At 36.4% G+C, this 23,855-nt stretch overlaps 1 protein-coding gene across 2 annotated transcripts in view; it reads right to left on the minus strand.

The window, feature by feature from the left end:
- Positions 1-23,855, minus strand: part of DMD (dystrophin) — a 1,630,689-nt gene that overhangs the window by 1,140,968 nt on the left and 465,866 nt on the right. For both annotated transcript variants that reach the window (XM_047076051.1, XM_047076052.1), the window contains exon 37: positions 17,836-18,030. In XM_047076051.1, coding sequence (XP_046932007.1) covers positions 17,836-18,030 — 195 coding nt within the window. The remainder of the gene's footprint in view (positions 1-17,835; positions 18,031-23,855) is intronic.

A 23,855-nucleotide genomic window follows, 5' to 3' on the forward strand; every position in this document is an offset into this window, starting at 1 on the left:
AAAATATCCTTTCATTCTAGGACATTGATATGACTAGTTCCCTCCTTCTTTCTCAGCTAAGAAGAGACTTCTTTACCACTCTATTTTACATAGCAGCCCTAATTACCGTGTATTCCCTGTATTCTTCATTTTTCTACATGCTATTTATGATTAACATTAAATTATATATCTACTGGTCTTTCTACACCACGAGACTAGACCCAACGAGTGCAGGGAATGTTATCTGTCTTGCTCTCTACTGGGATTCTGGAACTTAAAACAATGCCTAGCATATGGTAGGTATTCAATGTATTTTGTTGACTAAATGAATAAACAAACATATCCTATAAGTTAACTACAAAATTTTTATCTACATTATATTTGAGAGAAAAAAGTCACCAACCACAAGTTCATTATGTAATATACACCTTTAAAATGCTGATTTTCAAAAAAATTCTCAAAAATTATATATTTAGCTAGTCTTACTAAGTATGCAATTGGTTATTTGACTCATCTGAATTGTTATAGACAAGTCAATTGAGCAAACATTTATTGAGTTCTTCCATGTACAAGGATCAATATAGATAAAGAAAAGGTAGGTAAAACATAGTTTCATTTGCTTTATTTTAAGAATTTTGAAATTGATGCTATTGTGGTAGTAAGGAAGGGTGTGGTCTGGAGAAGTGAAGGGAAAATAATAGTACAGAAGCACCAGCTAGATGACGGGAAAGAATTTCACGAGTAGTCTAAGTGGTACCAGATATTTTCTGGAAATTCAGAGAAGGAACAAATCCTACACCATATTTGTCCACACACTGAGGACTCATGAAAGAAGTGTAATTTGGAGTGGACAAAGCTGAGTAGTTAAAGTAGGACGGGCATTATGCTTGCTAGGCTACACACATACAAAGACAGGGAATATGAGCAGTCATACTTGACTGACTTTTTGCAAATGTAGAAGATTAGGAGAAGATGGGTCAGGAGGAAGAGGCAAGAGATGATTAGTAATGTGTTTAAAAACTTCTGAATGTAATTCAGTAGCCAGTGAGGAACAATGATTCATAAAATAATTATGATGGAGAATTTCAAATACTTACAAAGCAGGAAAATAGTACAAATACTCCCCATGAACCTATTGTCCAGTTGCAGTTCTTATAAAGTCATGGGCAACTTTGTTTCATGATACTCTCACCCATTCACCTCCTCGACTGGATTATTTTGAAATTTATATAATATTTTATGTATAAATACTTAAGCATGTTTCCCAAGTATGTGAATTATTATCAAGGAAAGTACACATACTACCATTATCACACACACAAAATTAAAAACAAAACCATTAATGTGACTGACCATCTGGTTGGTATTCATGTTTGAGTTGGATTGAGAAAGTTGTTTAGGAAGAAAAGTTGGCAGAACTCAGTGACTGTGTGTTGAGTGAAGAAGAGGAAAGACTCTAATTACCCCCAGGTTTCTGGCCTGGGCACCCAGAAGAATAGTGGTATCACTGAGTAAAAGGATTTCAGATGGATCAAGAGGTTGTGTGTGTGTGTGTGTGTGTGTGTGTGAGAGAGAGAGAGAGAGAGAGAGAGAGAGAGAGAGAGTGTGTGTGTGCAAGTGATATGTTCCATTTTACATGTGGTCACATTGAGAAGCCTTTGGGGCCTCAGACTGTAGATATCCCATAGGCAGCTGGCATCAGATTTTTTAGAAGAGAAATGAGATGGTGACTATTGTTGGGCCATACATCTTTTCCCATTTCTGCACAGTCTGGGCTTTCTGAGCAAAGAGCACTGGCATCTGGGTTAAAGGATGACTGAATAGCAAACATACCATGGTTTTCAGACTAGTGCATTGCTTCAGGAAGATCTGGAAACATACCTTTTCCACATCCCTTTGTTTATGTTCCAACTTACAGTCTGAGAATAATACACCTAAACCCTTCTCTCCGTCTGGAGAGGATGTGTTGACCCCTTGGAGCAAAGGTCTCTGTTTCTGTCCCTCTTTCTGTCAGATATGCCGGCTGCTTTACCTAAGTTCTGATATCCATAAATTTAGGGGGTCTCTCCCATACTGCGACACCTGCATTCACAGAGAAACACGTGGCCCTCACTGCATTGTCCCACAAGATTTCGGGCATGTGCACTGGTGCTAAGATGCTCTTGAGTAATTGATGATGTGCTCTCTATGTATCTTGTCAGAAAAATTAAATAGGAATGTAAAAACTTAATAAGTATCAATAAAAGGAATATTTTTGTGTATTTTCACACAAAATTGGGGAGGATTTTAACAGCGTATGAGATGGAGACTCAGCCAGATAGGGTGGGGCTATTGCTGAACCTGCAGCTTCCCAGAAGGTACTCTCAAACAAACTGCACAGCTTACAAAGGGCATCAGGAGAGAGGTTATGGCAGATCTTAGAAAGTGTTCCTGCCTCATTTTAAGACTTCATGACTGTGATGCATGAAGACCTGCCTTTGTGGAGGATGAAGCTATAGAAGCAAGTGAGAGCAGAGATAATATAAGTTGTAAGGGGTGAAAGTCACTGCTTATGCTAGGACTCTAAAAAAAGCAGCTGTGTTCCCAGGTAGAGACTGGGTAAGACACAGTGGTTATGGGTGATGTGAATAAATTTTAGAGAGAGAGACAGAGAGGGAGGGAAGGAGGTTGTTTATAAATTTCCAAGGTGTTTTCTTTAAGTCCCTGTACACCTTATGATAGGGAGGCCTTAATTTGTTTTGTTGTTGTTGTTGTTGTTGTTGTTGTTAAGCAACCCAATTTAATGTGGTCAGAATACTTACCCGACAGGTCAAGTATTACCATGTGAAGGAAGGAAAGGAGGCACACCAACACAGAAATAAATTGTGAGATTACTTATCTGGAGGAATGCAGGTTAAAATTATGTTCAACCAGCATTAAATACAGAATTGCTAGCCACCGGAATCTAGTAGGTGTTATTTCATTGCACAAGAGATGGTCAGAGTGCTCAGAGAAGTTTGTTGGAATAAAAAAGTAAGAAGCAAGGTTGCCTAAGGATGAACCTTTGTGAAAAGGGAAGGTCCAGGAAGGAGATGAGTGTGCCCAAAGAGTAATTGTCATCAGACCTAGGAGGAAAGCCAGAAGAGTACAGTATTTCAAAACCAAGGGAAGGAAGTGTATCAGGAAGGATGGAGGGAGCTGCCAACAAGCCTAACACAGCTGGGAACAGGAGTGAAAAGGCAACTGGCTATTCAGGAAGTCATCAGTGATCTTCTCTGGAGCAATTTCACCATCTTCATAGTGTGAAACTATAAACCTGGATAGAGTAGACAGTGTTCCACTGTCACCGTCTTTCACTACAAAATTGAAAATAGCTTACTGTTACATTGTGGTTCACTTTATTTGACATACAACACTTTGCTATTGAGGTTAAGTTTACTACCCAAGCCTGAAAATGCAACACAAATTTCAAAATAACAGAATGGGTTCAGTATATGTTAGCAATGCCCTAGAAATTACTGCAATCAAACATTCGCCTTATATGCTTTCTTCTCTTTGATTCACGTGGTGAAATTCCATATCATCTTCTGACAGTTCTGAACCTGCAGCCTTGGGTAGAATAGTTAGGGCTATCCCACGAGCGTGATTAGGTCAGGTGCCAGGAACGTGCACCAACAGGATTTCTTTGCTGTTTCTGTTAAGTCCACTGACCTGGGCATCCTGATTTCACTACCACCTGCTTTGGCTCAACTCCTGACGATGTAAATCGTGGACTCCATTTTAGTATGGCTGCCAGACCAAGGGCAACAATTCAGAACTCTGACAATTTCTCCATGTGACACCAAAAGCCAGGTGACTGGAACGCTGATTACCTAAATTTATACTGGGGCAACCAGTCAGTGTAACCAGTTTGCCTTCACGTTGGAAGCCCACACAATTAAAATAAATAGCTGTGATCTCCAATGGGGATAAAATTTAAGAGAAGGGAAGGAGGATTTTCCCCAACAGAACAAAAGTCATCTACTTATGGCTTTGATGTGGGTTGTGTGTCTATGTGTGTGCATGTGCGCACACACTCACACACACACACACACACACACACACAAAACAGGTAAATATATTTTCTTTCTGAGGATCTGAGCTTGCCAAAGTTCCTGGTTTTAATCCAAATCTCTGGAGAGGCCCCAGTTCTCAAGAAAGTGGTAGAATTGCTCAGAATCGAGTTATGAATGGTTTTAGCAATGCTGGGCAGCGTGTTGCAAAGGCAGGAAAACTTTCTATCTTAAATGAGAAAAGCAAAAAGCAAAAACTGGGGCAGGGGATGTCACACTCCCTGGATATCTAGATAATAGCTCCTTGGTGCATTCTCAGAGAATGCTGTCAAAATTGGCTGGAGTCCAGGAAATCCTTTTTTAAAGTCCCTACACATACTCCTGTCCCTGAGGCACTGCACACAGAAAAATGGTATATGCACCAAAGAAAATTCTGTAGCAGTTTCCACAGTTTAAAGTCAAAGATGAGATCTTTTATAGCTTTTTACTATTTTGGTTTGTCTAGAAATAAGTGATCTTTATAGTTTCTGACCCTCTAAAAATGAAACCATAGTCCCTGTAGTTGCTATGGTGATGGAAAAATCCTTAGGATCACTACAGAATATATTATTTTCATGTCTATCCCTGAATAGTTCCTTATCTTACCTGAAAATACGATGGCAAAATCATGAGGTACCCCCTGTTTAGTCAACATTTTCTCTTAATTTTGATATGCCCCTAGGAATTAACCTCCCTACCCTCCATCTAGATTCTGTCAGAGGTTTGTTAGTCACTCTTACTGCCAAAGGAAACTTTCATTTCCGGAAGGCACTTGTACATGAGTGCATAAGATTTAGGTCTTTGGTATTTTAAAATAGCATTCTTGCCGCTCTGCTTCATGGCATCAAGTCAAATAAGACCCTCATTTATACACTGCTAATAGGGAAAAATTAGACAGCGAAATAACTTTCTCAACTGAGAGGTGAGGTCTGGGTATGTAAAATAGGGAAAAAAGAGAAGATTATGAACTATGATGCTGTAAGTCAGGCTTCCAGTTGAAAAGCTGGTGGTTTAAATAAGAGTTCCTTGAAAACACAGACATGATAAGATGAGCTTAAACTTTGATATAAATGATATTTAAAAACATGAACCTCCCTTTAGAGAAAATCAGGTTTTTAAAAAAAAAAATGTTAATGTTTATTTTTGAAAGAGAGAGAGTGGGGGAGACAGAGAATCCGAAGCAGGCTCCACGCTGTCAGCGCAAGGCCTTGATGTGGGGCTCAAACTCATGAACCATGAGATCATGACTTGAGCTGAAGTTGGACGCTCAATCTACTGAGCCACCCGGGCGCCCGAGAGAGAAGCAGTTTTTTAAAGGGGATTCATAACACAAACAATGTAAACCTAAAAGTACTTTGTTGATTCAAGTACCGTGTAATAGTGCCTTCAATGGGCTAAAAAGAGAAACTAGACACTACAGACCATTTATCTAGGGAACAAAACAAGGGACCTCTTTGCCAATTAATCAGGTTGAGATAAAGTTCTCAAGTAACTCTTCACAATGCTGTCTTCTCTATCATAAGGGACGGATTTCTGCTGTTCAGTTTTTCTTCCATTTAAGGTAAAGCAGCGACTACTCCCTTGCTGTCAGAATGTTTCATTACAGAGCATGGCTTTGCCCACCTAAATGGTAAACCTATTTGTATGAATGTCAAAGGAGATACTGTGGAAATTGAACAGGGCTGGAGTAGGGGATGGTGGTATTTGATAAAGTGAATTTATTATAAATCACTTCTGATGAAAATAAACTTTTAAGAAGTTACTGAAATTTTAATTTTGTGTCTTACGTATTTGTCTCAAAAATACCATTAAGAGTACCATTAAGAGTGCCAGTATGGTCTCTAATATTTAAAATACCATCACTTCCGTTGTATCTTTCCTGTAGTCAAGAAAATAAGTGGGCATCTCACACATACAAACAGAAAATTCAAGTCAGCACTTGCTTAAACTGTAGCACACAATTAAAAAATAAGAATGCTTATGATTTACAGGCATCTGTAATCCTATTTATACCAAGGAGTAACATCAAACACACCTCCATGAGTTTAAACCTCTTACCAAGGCAGGATTTTAAATATGTTGATTATAGGATGTGTAGGCAAACATTAATCTGAAATTTTGTCTTCTGTTTGAAAGTTTGTAATAACATATGCAGACATTATTTACAAAATCTTTACTTCAAACTTTGCCAGTGTTCCCTTAGTAAAAATGTTTCAGCAAGTGGAAAAAAATCTGTATTAGAATTGAAATAATGCAGTTCCAGAGAAATAAACATATAAACTAAAATACAAGATAATATGAAAAATATGAAATTGATTATTTAGCATACTTTCCCCTGAAGGTGACTTGCACCCATATAATGACATTCTGGTTTGAAGTACACTGAACTTCATTATATATAAATATAAAAATAGATATTGATATAAATATAGATATATAAGTGCTTCCAAGTGATTCCTTCGTCTTCATTTCTCAAAGTGACTCATGTGAGCAGCTGGTTATAAACACCTGTAATTCTTTTTTTTTTTTCTTTTTTTATTGTATTTACTTCCTGAAGGAAAATTCGATTTATTGGTTCATCAACAGCTTCCTCACTGCCTCCTCTGCAGCATTCAGTACTGTTATGCATAACCCTCATCACATAGTCCTGGCGTCCCTAGTCTTACCTCACTTGGCTCTGCCTCAGCTTCCTCTCTATTTCTCTGTCTACCTCTGCCATCCTATTTCTTTTAGTCCACAGACACCTTGCTGTGGCCTTAAGCAGAGTCTGTCATTAAATGGCTGAGTCCCTACATCTGCCAGATGCCACCTCTGTTGGGCCCTATTAGCAATAGGTCTTTGATGCTATGTTGGCATCTTGCCTCTCCCGCTTTCTACCTCCGCCAATAAGATCCATTTGTGTCAAACTGATATTTAAGTCATGGGCGTGGGGCTGAGATTGTCCACAAAGGTGGGGTTAGAAGGAAAGAGGGTTGGGAAATGAACATAGGAAAAGATACATAATGTGAGCAAGTGTGGAAGAAGAGCTAAGAAATTACCCCTACTTTTCCCCATATGTACATCTCTAATCGAGATCGTCTTCTGAACTCTGACTTGTATCTATCCAACTGTCTCCTTGATATTCACGTGGATGTCTAGTAAACATCTTACGCTTAACATATCACCACTAAACTTATACCAAATCTTTCCCCCAACCTGATCCTCCTGCAATCGTCCACAGTATATAGTTTCACGGCAGCTCCATTCTCCCAGTTGTTCATGACAAAATTATTTGTGGTATCCTCGAATTCTCTCTCTCCCAGCCTACACGCAAGTGGCCACCAAATCCTACGAGCTCGACCTTTGGAATGTGTCCGGAATTTGACCCTGCCACCACTCTGATACACACCACCATCTCTAGCTGGGATAATTCTGAATATGGGTATAATAAGAGTGCTTTCTTCATAAGGTTGTTGTGATGACCATATGACTCACCATAAGCAAAGAATTTAAAACATGTCCTGGGACAAAATGAATGAGTGGTAGCTATTAGTACTGTCCAAATTCCAATTACATCCAACTACAGATATTTAAGGGCTTTATCCTTTATAAAACTATTCTGCTTCAGCTTTCTAAATTTTGAATTGCTTTCTCCTCCTCATGAATTCTGTTTCACATATTCCTTATACGGTATTTTGGCTATATTATGCCTTTCCTACCTTCGTTACTTCCTAACTTGTTTGCATAACTCTGATATGTGTATCCCATTAATGTCACAAATTACGAGAGTGCAGAGATCAAGTCTTATATTTCTCTTTTAGAGTGTTAAACCCAGTATTGGAGCATTAATAAGTATTTGTTGATTTGAAGGGAAAAGTGGAGCTGAAGCTCTGAATCTTAACTTGCTTATGAAAATCCAATTTGAATGGAATCACTGAACCTTAAGATTTTGTTACACTGTTCTTGAACCATGGCAGATACGCATTCAGGTCCCAACAGATGTTGTGAGCTCTTCAGTTATTTCCCTGTTTATTCTATTTCACTTTTACTGGTTATTTAGCTATTAGAGTAAATAGAAGAATAACAGTCCATCTGCATTTCTGGCTAAGTTGCTCCATGGTTTCCTCAGATACCTCAGATACCTAACGCCTTCATTCAGAATTACCTCTGCCCATGTTTCTCACATGCCACAGAGCATCGACAAGAAAAGAAAAATGTAAAACCTTCACTTTACTGCCCCAAGTATTCCTCAAAGACAATGATTCTAGTCCATCAGCACCAGCTAAACTGGAAACAATTTCACAAGTCATTTTGCGATAGGTACATTTTGTGTTGAGTTGCGCACATTGTCTAAATCACTTTATTGAAAGTCTTGATAGAAAAATTGGCTCTTGCACATAGCAAAGCAGAGTTGTAAGGAAGCAAATGCTATTTCTCTTCAAAATTAGACATATGGCATTCTATGTTTCCATTTTTTTAGAACCAGGGCATGCTTTTATGTCTTGTGTAACTGAGTTGAGGAGGGGCAGGTAGGTTTTATGGAGAAAAATTCTAAGGCAATATAGCAATCGAGGGAAACCTAAAAGAAATGATTACCACTGAGGAATGGGATTTAAAACTGTGGACAGGATGTTTTTCTTTCCTCTATTCCCTTTACACTCTTTTTATCCTGTATACATATGCCATCATGAGCATAATATTATTTTGACAAAGAACTGAAAATCCAGTATGAGTAATCAATCAAGTTCATAGATAGCTACTATACAAGATATAGTTAAGTCTGTAAGAATACAAATGACGTACTCTGTTTTGGAAAAAACAGGAAACCTATTTGGTAATATTTTACCTATTTTATACATGATTAATGTTGTTGATGTTGAGAGAACATGCATTCCATCGTAAGTGTTTTTGATGGGGGACAGAGAAAGCAAAACCGGTGTCTCATACCATCATTCTGAGATAAACCTAAACTAAAATTTAAGAATGACAAAACAAAACATGATACAGAAGGAGGATCCTAACATTCTACCTCCTATCTTTACCTTTGTGGAAGCCCCACAGATACCCCAAATGCTGAGAACATTCTTTACTCTTTTGTCTAAGGTGTGGCAAATTCAACTTGGGAATTGGGAGTAAATGGTGCCCATTAATTATATGTGGTTTACAAAAGAAACTTTTTACTTCTTTTCCTTGAATGTTTAACGATATGCATTAGAATTTAGAAATAAGTAGACTTGGAGAAAAGTCACTGAATTAGAATGAACTATACACAATTGCCAATATTTGAACATTTTGATCTACATAATGTCACTTCATAAGGCTCAACTGAAAGCCATTATAGTATTAATGTGGTCATGATTACCGACGTAAGCAGGAAAATGAATACAGAGTAGCTTTTCTAAATGGCAAAAGGAAAAAAAAATAAGTAATAAAAATAAATCTCGGAACTCCAAGAAAGAGAAGCTTCAATGCTTTAAAACAGTTTAAATCAAGTTCTTTTTTTTTTCATAGTTCTGTAATCTGAACAAAGAATTGTAAATTACTGAAAAGGAGTTGGGAAAAAATGAATTCAACAAATTTCACTGGAAAACAAAACTCAAAACAATAAAACAAACTGAAAAAACAGCTTCTTATTCTTGGTAAAAGCCATAGCGCAGAGAAACTTGGAATGATCTAGAGTTTTCACAACCTCAAGAGAAGTACAGAACAAAGAATTATTTTTTAGTACCTGAAATTAATTGAAGAATGGAAAAGTTTGCCCCCACATAAGTAATACTTAGCGTTGGAAATATAGTAAAAGAAAATGAGCATAAATAAGATTCTCTAAAAGAAGTTTTTGTCAAAAACAAGTTTTTTTAGACTCCGTGCATTCTCGTTGACTTTAAACTTTTTTTTTTTTAAACTTTAGGCTATTTGCCAAATCTGGAAACAACTTTATGTATATTTTATGCTGTTGTCAACATGTTATTTAAAGTATTTTACACATAAATATGCAATTGTATAAGGTTTACTGCTTTTTAAAAGACCAGTTTTAAAAGATTATTTCCATAAAAATTTAATTTATAATGATTTTTAAGATTTTGGGTATTTGATGAAGTAAGACGGGTCTTACAAATCGTGAAATTTATATAATTACACATTTTTACAAGAATTTTTTCACATAATCCTACATGCTTTCACTTTATCTCCACAAGTGTACAGCTGAAAAGGCTGAGACAGGTATTATCATTAATTTCCGTTCAAAGTTCAGAAAACTGAGACTTACATGATTTGCTCAAGGACACAAGAGTCAGATGTGGGATCTAAATCTAAGTCTTTTCTGTTCCAATTCAGTGTTTTACCATATAATGCAAGCTCAGTGTACGCAAAATATTACTAACATTTTAATTACATGTGGATTTCCTGCCACATACATTCATAAGTGATTGGCCTAAAAATCAGTATGTCCAAACCTAGATAGCATAAATGTCTCCGTGCTAGTATATGTGCACAGATTGTTGGAAGTCACCTATGTCTGGATGATTTAAATCAATGACCAAGAATATAATATAAAAGAGTCTAATTTTGTTTCTCCTTTTAGGCTTGGTACTGCTAGATTAACTTAACAATGCTCTGTCCTCTTAGATCACGGAGTCCCTATCTGGATTTACAAGACTGCCATTCATTCATCCAACAGATTCACACTGAGGGTCTATTAACTGCTTGGTACTGTTCTAGGACTTGTAGATCCAGTGGTGAACAACAAAAGATACTGTGTTTTCTGCCTGGTTGGTTGTGCATGGGATGTTTGCTGGTCACCACAGGGAACAGGTCAGAAGGAGCAGATAGCTCATTTGCAAACCATTGCAGGTGGTGAAAACTGTATCTTTTGCTGTTGCTGACTCACTATCACCATTTTAATAAATGCAGCGCTGCAGTTAAATGGATATATTTACACTTAAGTGCATGTTGCATGTGTCTTCAGATTTATAAAACCCTGCACTACTGTTTTCACATTTGGGGTAGCTGAAAATAATAGCTTTAAGCAGTATGAGCTAACAAAAATGCCTTGAGACCCTATGTAACTTGGTTAATAGAAGAGCACACAACTTTGATTTCTAAGGAAAAAAAAAAAAGATTAGAGAAACCCATTAGTGGCTGTTGTGACAGCAGTCATTGGGGAGTAGATCTATCTGAAAATTGAAAAAGAGCAAACGGCGCACCAAAGACTCAAACTCCAGTTCATTTTCACTCTCTGGAATTTGTCTTCATCTGACAGATGAAGGCAAGACCCTAAATAAATCTAATTCTTATCCTCTGTATGTCCCATCCAGCTACCAGGCTCTACATTAATGACATATCAAATTGGGAAGAGTGTTCAATCAAAAGGCATTAAAGTACTTATTAATGAGATTTTTCTGAGCTTCTAAAGAAGAATCTTAAAGTTATTTTTAGTGGCTCTGTGGTAAGTTATCCTTTTGGTTTTTCTGCACGGTTTATGGTCCACATGTGAACAGCGCTTCGTAAATACAACAACGGATTTTGTCCGAAACATTCTCCATAGGAGGATGCATGGTCCTGGCAGAACTAACAAATCAGCAATTATATATCACACATCAGAAGATGGCATGTGACTTGGTCAAAGAAGAGAACTGGTCATGAACAGAAGGGAAACCTCCCCAGAACTGAATTTCGACCTCCGAACTTCCTCCAGCCTCATGAATTGTATGTTTTAATGTGGAAAGTTCTGACTTCTTGAATTTATAGGATGGGGATGATCCAAATAGTCTTGCTGTGAGAAATTAAGCAGGAGTGGTTCTCAAAGTGCATTTTAGCAAAGATGGGAGTACACTACAGCTAGGGAGCCAAAGTAGGACAATGGTTGGGCCTGATGAAATAATGGCAGGCAGAAGAGAATGGATTATCTCCTGTAAAAGAGAGACATGTGTACGATATAAAAGAAAACTGTACTAAAATCACAAGTAAATATGAGCTGGCCATGGTTACGATGCAGTAAATATCTATAATCTCTTCACTAGAAGAGGAATGAAAAATTAAGTACTGATAAAATGACTGAAGTACAATTTAAATCACAGTGACTAGATTAATATTTGTAAAGTAATTCACAAATATAAATAGCAAATTGAACAAATAAATCCCCAATGATAAAAACAGTTGAAGAAAGGAAGTATATTTATAGCTGAATGAATGTGTTAGCTGAAAAACTTGATTTTCCTCAGAGAAATCACTAAATGATTACATTATTCAAAATGTTATATGTAGTCCAAAAGATCAGTTTTTACAATGTGGTAATACATTTAATTTAAGTAGAATTCAAAAAGCATTTAGAATCAAATTTTGCTTTGACATTTTATACGCTCCATGATTACTTAATTTAGAATAATTGCAAACTCCTCTTGTTGGAATATTATTAAATCGGTGAAAAAAATCTAACGCTCTATGTAGTATGCCCCTGCGCTACAAGGTGTGCAGAAACATTCATTCTTTTATTTGCCTTCAGATCTTTGGTTCAGATTTGTACGTGAGGTATCTCCTTCTATTATTTAATTCCCTTAATACCAGGCTAAAAAAGTTTGCACATGGTACTAGTTTTTTCCTCATTCAAATGACGGGCATCATTAAGCCTGTGCTTAGATGTGATGAAATAGATTCCAATGGAGAAAGATCCTGATCAGGAAGATAAGATCTCATTGCCAGGGCTTTTGCCCCTGCTTCAAGGCAAGATGAGGACAGAAGGCATAAATATCGGTGAGAAGAAATCTTACATCCCTCAAGGAATCCTCTGCCAAATTCACAGGGCACCTAAATTCTGCTGAGCCCCAAATCTGCTGAGAATAGGTCTTTATACATCCATGCTCAAGTCTCTGTGTGGAAAAAGAAATAAATCTGTTGCCTCCACTTTGAAAACATTACCAGGGTCTGGGAATCTCTCGCAACCACCCTAGCCCAGACCACCAGCATCTCTTCTCCAATTGCTCTCCTTGGTTTTACTCTTGATCCCTTTTAGGTCTACTTAAAATACAAACCAGATCATGTCATTCATCTCCTCAAAAGTCTACAATATCTCCTCTCTCAGTCCGAGCAAAAGGTACTCTTTACAACGGCACCCGAGGCCCTCCACAATCTGCACCACCCAGAGGCCCTTTGATCTGGGGTCCTACTACCCTCCTCTGACTTATTCTGCTTCAGCCACACTGGCGACCCTGCTGTACAGTGATCAAGTTAGGGACGCTCCCAACATGTGGGCCTCTGCCCTGACTATCCGCTCTGCCCACACAGCAAGGCTGAGCACTAGGATGACTCCCTTAGTCTCTTCAAATCTTTGTGCAAGTGTCCTTTCCACCCTACTTAAAATTGCAATCCCACCTCTTTCCATTTCACCTACTCCTACCCCTTTGGTAATTTGATGTCCCTTATCCAATTCTGTGGGTTTTTTTAAATAACAAGTATCATCTTTAAATATACAATATTTACTTATTTATTACTTCTGTGTTTGCCTACATGCTGTCTCCCACTGCTATGGCAAAAACGGCAGGGTCCGTTGATTTGGTTCACCATTTTTTAAGCACTTAGAGCGATGCCAGGTACATAATAAGAGCTTAACAAATACGTTTGAATGCAAAAATCCTCACTCCTTAGATTAGCAGCTTGTCCTAACAATTTCTCTTAGGTCTCAAGGGCCCCACATAAAAGCTGAACCAGTCAAAGAAGACTGAGCGACTTTGCTTTACCGCCTTTGGCTCATTAAGCTCACAACAAGCTCTTCCAAGTGCTGTTGAGGTTGAACAATAGCTGTGTCTACTTGGATCCTCTCTAAACTGTGCATTAGGCCTAAGTGCCATGTCAACATCTGTGAGCTTTTTTCACATGTCCACACTTCTTGTCACTCTCTTGCCTACCAAAACCACAATTTCTATTCACCTCAACCAGAGCATGTGTACTATCATCAGCTTAGAAGAAAGAAGTGAGATGATTCATGTCTGACTTCTTTCTTTCCTTCCCTTTCCTTTTCTCTTCTTCCCTCCCCCCCCTTGCCTCCTCCCTTCCTTCCTTTTATGGAATCTTGTTAAACCTTCATGGATTCATAGACAATGAGAACTCAGGACATTTTTCCTACAAACTGGGCATGACAGACCTCCATATTCTACTGCCTTTTGTCCAAATTCACGTTTGGTATGCTCAACAGAAAACCCGAGAAATAAACCTCATGAGGTAGTATGGTACAGTGGTTAACAGCTCAGACCCTGGAGCTGCGTTGCTTGTGTTCAAATCTGTGCTCCATTAATATGAGCTGCGCCAACTTTATCAAGTTACTCTGTTTCTTTAGTTTTTTTTCATCTTCAAGTGTGGAAAATAATTTTATATATTTCATAGATTTGTAGTGAGGATTAAATTAGTTAATATAGGTAGATTATTAAGAGTGCCTGACCAGTGGGTAAAAACTAATTCTTATTATAGCAAAAGATTAAACCCCATTGTCACCCTTATTCTAATCCATGCTCTTATTTTTGTCCTCAAAGCTTACTTTATTAATGCCAAGGTCTAATTAAGCAATTTAAGGGGCTCCTTAGTGGGGAAGTAGCACAGTCATCAACCTGAATGGAGTATTTTCCAAGATTTCTGTTAGTAAATGCTGACTAAACAGTGTATATGCTATTATTTCTTTCAAAATTATCGAAGGTTGGATGCCCTAGAAGCAGATTCTAAGACTAGAACATATAGGCACATGATTTACTTGGGAATGATCCCAGAAAGCCCTGGTAAGGCAGTCAGAGAGGATAGGTGAGAAAACCAGTTAACGACTGTAATATGAGGAAGATTTCTACTGTGCACAGTGGGTCTCAGTCTTTATCCATAGAAAACTACCTGTCACTGGTTGAGGTTTGTTGGGAGATGGTGGGGAGGCAGAGCCTTAACTCCCCGACACTTACGAGTTTGGACGACTAGAGAGAGCTCTGGGCAGAGTCCCAGGCACCTGCAGGTGGCAGCTGCCAGTCACAGTACAAGGAACCCTGAGTGTGGAGGGGGTATGGGTGAGGCCCCAAGAATACTGGAGATGCCAATACAACTGAAGTTTTCAGTAAAGTCAGGTATATGACAGCATTAGGATAAATCCTTTCCATTTGGGCCCCTTAAATAAATCATTTCTGCTTTCACGAGATGTTAAATATTTAAAACTCTCAGGGATCAAACTTTTGGAAACTTAAAAAGTTCTATGTTTATGCTTTATTATCATTTGTGTTGTCGTAAGAACAACTCAATAACAGGCTTAATATGATATCTAGCCTCTTACTGTTACCTATAGGCTCAATGTCGTACAGCAGATCTCTAGAACTGATTCCATTTGTACTTTATACCCACTGAACAGCAACTCCCCATTTCTCCCTGCCCTAGATCCCTGGCACTCAGAGTTCTACCCTCTTTTATGCTCATACTTTCATAAAAGGTATGTTGAAGCAGGCTTTCATGACTTAACATAGTAATTATATTTGAGCAAATTGTATTAAGACAGTCCACAGTTTTTCTTAAAAATAAAGTATAAGCCATTCCTCATAGTGATTGAGACTTTCAAAACTTTAAATTCTTTCAAAACTATTGTACTATCATTTGTGCAATGGTTATAAGTTTTTATATACAAACAAACACAGTCAATTGATTCACAATGCGAGTATTGGCTTTGATATAAGAATAAATAGTTTTTATGTATTTCTCATTCATTGCTAGCTATGCCTTAGCTCATGTATTAGCTATTAAATGCAGATTTCCATATGTAAACAGGTATTTATCTGCTTTGTTTTTGTCAAAATGATTAGGTGGCTTTCTAATTCAATAACTCTATGGAAATTATATGGGCTATATTAGCAGTATTATGTTCAGAAAGTAATTATTTTAACTTATTACACATTACTTGTGTTGTATCGTACTTTCAAGAATATGTATGTTAAACCACAACAATGCCTACTACAGTTCTGTAATTTGATTCATGCAAATCTGTCAGGAATAAAGTCAACCACAATTTAATTTCATACCTTCCCAACCAGCAGCTGTACAATTTATGTGCTACTTTTCTATTTTTACTACTGGATAATGACAATGATGAATGCCTTTAAGAGGAAATACATATTCATTGAAAAGACTGAGATCAAAACTATCCTCTTCAAAAGGCCCACAGAGGTAGGAAGCCCACTTCCCTGCTTCAGGAGATTTGTCGGTGGTGAGCTGGAATTATGCCCAAAAATGCATCTCATGAGGATTCAATAATCTGGTTAAATTAAACCTGCAATAATACCTCTTTACAAACCACAGTAATCAATACCATCACAATTGGCAATAGCTAGAATACTCTTAAATACATCTGGAAGAACAAATGATTAGCTGAGCATAGCCAGGGGCCCATCATTCTGAGTGTGCCAGGTTAAGAGGTATGGAGACAAAGATATTCAATGGGCAACTTAATAAGTTTAGGGTCACTGCTCTCCTGACCCATATGTCCACGAACATGGAATGAAATGAATATTACCTCATTAGCAGTAATTTACATGTTGAATGACAATGATGAACTTATAAACTGTGCTGTCATGTGAAATTAGTGAATGTGAATAATGACAGGAATGCTGGCATGTATCCTTTATCAACTGATTGGGTTTCTTTTCTTCACTGTATCCGTCAGCGATCTGACTTTTATTTCAAAAATACTAAGAAAGAACACCATACTGAAATGGATGGAATAGTTCCAGAGACCCATGCATTTCTTATTTTATTTTAGCATGTAATTTTATAGCTTACTTGATACAACATAAGATAGGAAATTCAAGTGACTCAAGATACCGCAGCTCTGATTTCCAAAACAAACAAACAGCTTTATCTATTTGTATACCTATGCAGACAAATGTGTGATATGGAATGAGTTCTCAAAAAATCATTTAGAGTATAAGACACTTTGGCTAATAGTGTTTTGCTATAGTGTTTTGCTGTTGACAGTGAACTTACCTTCTGTCTATAATCTCCCACTATTTGCATTGAAAAATACCAAGCTATACTACTTCATTCTGAGTGTAAAATGTATGATCTCAAAAATTATCTTGAGGCCCACATTATTGTGTACATTTTCTTGATGCTGCGTTCATTTAGGTTCAGACACTTCCCTCTATAATTCAAAGGCTATTCCCTCATCATGTTTTGCCTTCATTTGGGATTCAGAAATTTGCAGTTGGTGGTTTGAAAAAAACAAAAACAAAAACAAAAACAAAGACAAAACTGGATTTGGTTGGTAGCCTTTGGCTGGTAATTTTAGAGAAAATATTTCATTGCTTTCTATTTGATTAGACTCCATATATTATAGTACTGATACTGGAACTAATTCTAAATTGAATATATATATTAAGTTAAAACTATAGGCAATAGATATAATTTATTCTTTTGTATTTTTTAATAGATAAAATTTAAAATCTCCTCTAATTCCCTCTTTTATGGGAGGAGAAAGGAATGTATTAGGTGCGAATATACAGTTCCCCTATCAAAGCTTATTTTTGAGTGAGTCCTTTCTGCCCTAAATCGATGTGAAACTATTATTTTTTGTTTCTTCCCTCTTTTAGAAAGTCTCTCAACATTAAATATTATAAAATCCCTCTTCTGTGTTTCTCTCTCTACCCCGGATTTCTACAACTAAGCATCCCGTGGAGTGTGCTAGTAATTCGATAGGGGAGTCAAAATGCCTTCAGTGTGTACATTTAGGTCAACTGTTTTCTTCCTGCAAATGATCAAGATGAGTATCTTGTAAAATTTAACAAAAATGCTTTGCTTTTACCTTCAGAGACTCCTCTTGTTTAAAGAGATCTTCGAAATCTTTAGCACGGAGGTCAGGAGCATTAAGAAGTTGTTCCACTTCTGACAGGGCTTGCGAGACGTGAGTGATCTCAGTCAGGTAAGTAGAAGGCACATAAGAAATTTCCAAAGGCATGTCTTCAGTCATCACCATCATCGATTCTTCATGGACTGTGTGCTGGTATAGATATACAAAAGAAGAATTCTTTTAGCTTCCTAATAATGAAAAGACCTCTACTGAATTTATATAAATTCCAGTCTAGAGCTGGCAGAGGGCTGAAAATGAACAAAAATCCATGATGGTAAGTCTAGTAAAAGGGTTATTATTTATATACCCTCTTCTTGCAGAAAGTGTTAGAAGCGTTTAAAAATAAGACATACATACACGTTAGTACCACGAATATAAGAATGAAAGACCAAGAGCCATAAGGTCATGAGAGGGATAGTTTTACTCTAAGAAAAGGATGATTTTCATAATTGGTTTTTAAAATGTAATTCTTGGCTTCCTGGAAAATTAGGTATGAAGTAGAATTGGGGGAGGGGTAGTCTACATGTGTGGTTTTTCTACCAAAGGAACTTCTCCTATACTTTTCCCCTTAATCTTGATTGAAGTAAAAGAGGGCCAAAGTGGTTTTGGCTGGTATATACCTTTATATTCAGTACCCTTCTCCTCCAAATTTCAGACGTCGGCTCCCCTATTTGATGCTAGTTTCTTGTTAAGTTAACCGATAATTGAAGCACAAGATGAGGAAGACTGAGAATGGGATTCCCATTTTAATGAGAACTCCAGAAAGCCCTAAGGTCTAAGGAAGTACTAGCCTGTCCTCCGTCTACACTTTCCTACCTGCCATTCAAGCACTAGGATCGATGGGCATTGGGAGTTTAGATTCCTTTTGGATTTGGCCAATAGAACCTCTTCCCTTATTCCTTATAAGAGCATGAAATAAATACTATTTGGCACGCAAATTCAGAGAGAGGGATGACCTCTGCTCTTTTCTGTCTATACTATAAGCAACAAAACTCTTGTAATTGAAATTAGTTTTCCAGTAACTTCGTTTTGAATTGATCAACTGCCATCTGCCTGTTGATGGGGTCAGCTGAGGGTTTCAGTGACAGGGTCTCTAGAGGAGTTCTGATGATAAGCATGCTAACACAGCCATTTCTTACTGCACAGGTTTTATGACAAGACCATCCTCATTACTGCAGGAATGCAATTAAATGGAGCTTAGGATTTCAGACTGAATCCATGTAAAGATGAGTAAAATTATCAGCTGGACTATGTATGCGTTCTTATTAATTTCTCAGGTCCAGAATTCTTGTACTCAGTTCTTACATAATATGAAAATAATTGCAACTTAGATGTCTCATTTACTTATAACACTGCAAATTCACAGAATTACACCAATTAGCTTAAATAACAGAATTGTACTTTTTACAAAATTCGATTTTGTGTGTATATCTCGACCAAAATACATGATACATATGCTTTCATCATGAATAGAATGATAATTTGCCTGCACTTCTAATTCTGCATTCAAAATAATAATAGAATTTTGGGCTACAGTTTAAAGAGGACAACCCACAGATTTAACCACATATTTTTAAATTTAAATTCTCAATCTCTTCATTTCAAACCATTTCAGCAGTTTAAAAGAAAAAATAAATCGGCAGACATGTGAATGTGCAATTTCCACTAACACATTAATTTAATACTAACTAGTAGAGTTAACACAAGTCAATCGAATTTATTATGACTTTCATATATTCTATTAGACTGGTGGATGTTGTTCTTAAAAATTTCCAGGTTAATAAGTTGTTTTTCTTATTTACATAAATTTCTTCAACTCCTGAAGGAAAGATAGTTCTACATTATCTGAAACCAGAATGTTCCTACAGTATTTTTTGGTAATGGTTCAATTTTCTTGCTTTTCAGTTGTATACATTTTATACCTGTAAGTTTTTATACAGTAGTGGTTTTTGTTATTTGGGACAAAGTTGGGTAGAAAACAAGTAGTAGTTTATCTCTCTCTTGCATATGTATATATCCATGTATTTGTGTATGTATACATTTAACCAAGCAGGTTGTTTTAGAATGAGACATATCTTCAAAATATTTAGAGAAGAGCTGAATTTCATTTAAAAAAAAATCAGCGTGGGGGTGCATGGGTGGCTCATTCGATTAGGTGTCTGACTCTTAATTTTGGCTCAGGTCATGAACTCACAGTTCATGAGTTCAAGCCCCTTATTGGGCTCTGCACTGATGGTGAGGAACCTGCTTGGGATTCTCTCTCCTGCTCTCTCTCTCTCTCTCTCTCTCTCTCTGCCCCTCTCATGTGCTCTTGCTCTCTCTCAAAATAAATAAATAAACATAAAAAAAGAAGTCCCGATTTCAAGGTTTTTGAATTGCTGGACGGATTTCTGGATAACATAGTATTGGTGTTTTTAATGTTTTGAGGAACCTCCATACTGTCTTCCATTGCAGCTGCTATGGAAACAAACAAACAAACTTAAAAATAAGATCAGTGTGAGTTCCAAAATGTTTTAATGCCTATCCATATCATTTTCTCTTAAAAGGAAAATAATTCTAAGTTTTTACATCTTCTGTTTCTTTTTTGACATGTAGTTTCCTTGATCTTCATTAGCTACCCTTGAGGCACTCTCAGCTATCTTAGATTCATACTAATGACTCGCAAATATAGTAATTATGGATTATTGACAGCAAGGAACTTAACAGTTAAATACAATAGAGTGGAGAAGCACTAAAAATAAACTCAAAGTTGACTACTGCCTTGGACTTAACTTCCAGAAACACAATTTAAAACCCAAGTTTCTAATTCTTCGGTGTTTTTGGCTAATGATATTTTGTTGCACATACAAGAATTTTATAAAAATGTACACCTGAAACTAATGTAACACGGTGGGCCAACTATACTCAAGTAAAGGTTTTCTTTTTAAAAATGAGATTTATTTAGGGGCGCCTGGGTGGCTCAGTCGGCTGAGCCTCTGACTTCCGACTTCGGCTCAGGTCATGATCTCACAGTTTGTGAGCTCGAGCCTCGCATTGGGCTCTGGGCCGACAGCTCGGAGCCTGGAGCCTGACTCGGATTCTGTCTCCCCCTCTTTCTCCACTCCTCCCCTGCTCACACTCTGTGTCGCTCTTTCTCTCTCAAAAACAAACGTTAGAAAATTGAAATACAAACTAAAAAATGAGATTTACTTAAATAATAATGCTAACCACAAAGTTCTGTAGCCCTCAGCCAGGGATCTACGAATGTGCATTGCACACTGTCCTCTGGCTTCACATTTGTTAAGTTTTTCACTACTTGACTAAATGTCTGTCCTAGATTATTTTATTACATATTGATCCAAGTGCTTCTTTCCCACATAAGAAATATTCATCATCACATCAAGAGCAAAACCATTTTCACCTATATTTCAATGGAAATCTCTCTTAGGGGATTGTTAGGTGACATCTATTTAAATTCAGAAGTTTTCAAAGAATTGAAATTTTACATCTGGTTCTAGAAACCATTTTTGTTTTTTATTGTCTTTAAGAACGAAGCCATCACCATCACCAACTTGAAGGCAATACCCTTCAAAGAAACATTTGCCAATATATTGCACATGAGGCATGCTCTATTAATATGTATTTTGCGATTATTTTCAAGACTATCATATACAAGTCTTAGAGCAAATGGTATCAATTCATGAAAATAAGTGGACTAATTATAGCATAACCTATTCACTCCATGCTCACATGGCATGAAGATATTCTCCGGAATATTGAGAAATACTAAAACTATTATGGTTGAAGAGAACAATCAAAGAACTAGAAGGGCATATTCTATCACTAGAAAAGATATGAATGAGAAGAACAATGTAGTCTTTGCCATCCTACACTACTGATAAATCAGTGATCTTCTTTCTTTTTTTCTTTTGTAAAAAAAATAATAATAATAACTAGAGTACCTATAATTCCTAAAATGCCATCCAGTTACATTTACCTGTGGACAGTGATTCAGGTGTATTTTGTAAATAAAATTCTAAAAGGTTAATAACCACACATTGGATATATTTAATGAAGACTGAGATAGTAGAGGATTTAGTTCTGCCTATCATCTTGATACTTGGTATCCAGTCATGATAGACAGGAGAAGTTAAGTGGTACCTATCACTTGACTAGAGAAAAGCTAGGCAATGATCCTGTGAGCATTTATGAGAAATACAAGAATCTCAAAATAATTCTTTGACACCACTGGGAATCTATCAACTCATTTTTTAGAAAATTCGGTTTTATAAATTTTGAATATTCTCCTTTATTATAAAATTGTAATAGGTGCAGTAAATTTTAATATAGAGAAACAAAAGTTGCATATACAAGAAACAACTAAAACTTTAATCAACAGAGTCAGAAATTTGGAGATGTAGTTTGCTATCTACACTTTAAAATAGATCATTGTTTGACACAGTCATGCAGGTCTATAATAAATCCACTATAACCAATGAATGACTTTGCAGTTAGTTTAATAAAAATCTCACACAGTTATTTTTAAAAAAATCAGTGTAATTGGAAGTATCATGTTCATTTTCTCCTCTTTATGCAAAATCCATGCACTCATATTCAGATTTTGCCTTTTCCTCTGAATTTCATTAACTCTGCGTTGAATAATTATATCCTTCTGAATTCTGATGTGTACAAATCCTGTCTAACCTTTTGAAAATCAGCTTGCTTTTGTTAATATTCTTTACCACCTTATATCATTATAGATATTCATGCATCATTAGCAAGGAAGTGCTGTAGTCATACTAATTCATTTTATTTCTCTCTCTTCATATTCATATCTAACGATATATACCCAAAAGAACACACTGTCTTTATTTTCTGGAAATGAAAATCAAGAGATGTGGAAGAAAGTCCCAAAGTACTATCTTTATTAAAAAATGGAAAACTCAACTGATGCTTAAAAGGACTGTGATAGGATAAAACTATGATTTGTAACATCTAAAGGTGAAGTGAAAACAGTTTTGAGATTCTGAGCTTTGTAAGTAGGCATGGGTATCACTCATAAAGTTTTTAATAAACTTTGGTTTCTCTGAAACTCCAGTTATCACATTCTTTTTATCACTTAAAATGTGTTTCTTGAAGGACCACATAACTACATAAGAGAGAAGCAATCCTGTTTTGAAACAAATAGTGCATTATATCTAAGTTTTTAAAACAAAATGTTTTCCTCCATGATTTAAACGATTTCTCTCACCTCAATATAAATTTCAAATGGGTTGTGGTTACTGGCCCATTTATGATTTATGAGGTCAAAGAAACTCAAAAAGAAAAATGTACTATATCCCATATTTTTATGATATATTCCTTAAAATACCAATATATCTAATATAAATATGGTATACAGAAAATACATCAACACATTCAAAGTCTAACAAAAATAGACTGGAATCTGGACAAAAAAAATGTAATAAAATAATGCAGTCATTTAAAAAATTCCATTAGCGTTAATAAAGACAAAGATGGGCTAAATCTTTAAAAGAAAACAAGATTACTTATTAATGATTAAACTGACCCATATTATGAAAATCTGTTCATTTATATCTGATTATCTTTCCTCAAAAGGGCATTCTTAAATATATAGATTACTCTGAAATAATAACACAATAGCATATAAATCCCAAACAGGATTACAGACTTTATATGGGTTCTAATGCGTCATAAATGACAAGGAAATGGAAAAGAACTTAGGCAGCTCCCTTTCTCAGTCTCAAAAGTATTCAGAGAAAGACAATTAAGTTTCCTTGTAGGGATCATTATGGTAAGAAAGACACCTGAGCTATTTTTATTTATTTCTCCTCGACCAAGCCTATAAAGGCAAGTCAAATTACAAGCCTAAAAAGGCAAGTCAAAAAATCCAATTTGGCCAAAAATTCTACATTAATCCTCAGAAAAAAAGAATCAAATAATAAAGCACACAAGAAACCAGAATATGGTGCAGA

Source organism: Lynx rufus, unplaced genomic scaffold (genome assembly GCF_022079265.1).
Source record: "Lynx rufus isolate CCGP_SWC_20201006 ecotype Redwood Valley unplaced genomic scaffold, mLynRuf1.p SCAF_14, whole genome shotgun sequence".
NCBI classification, from domain to species: domain Eukaryota; kingdom Metazoa; phylum Chordata; class Mammalia; order Carnivora; family Felidae; genus Lynx; species Lynx rufus.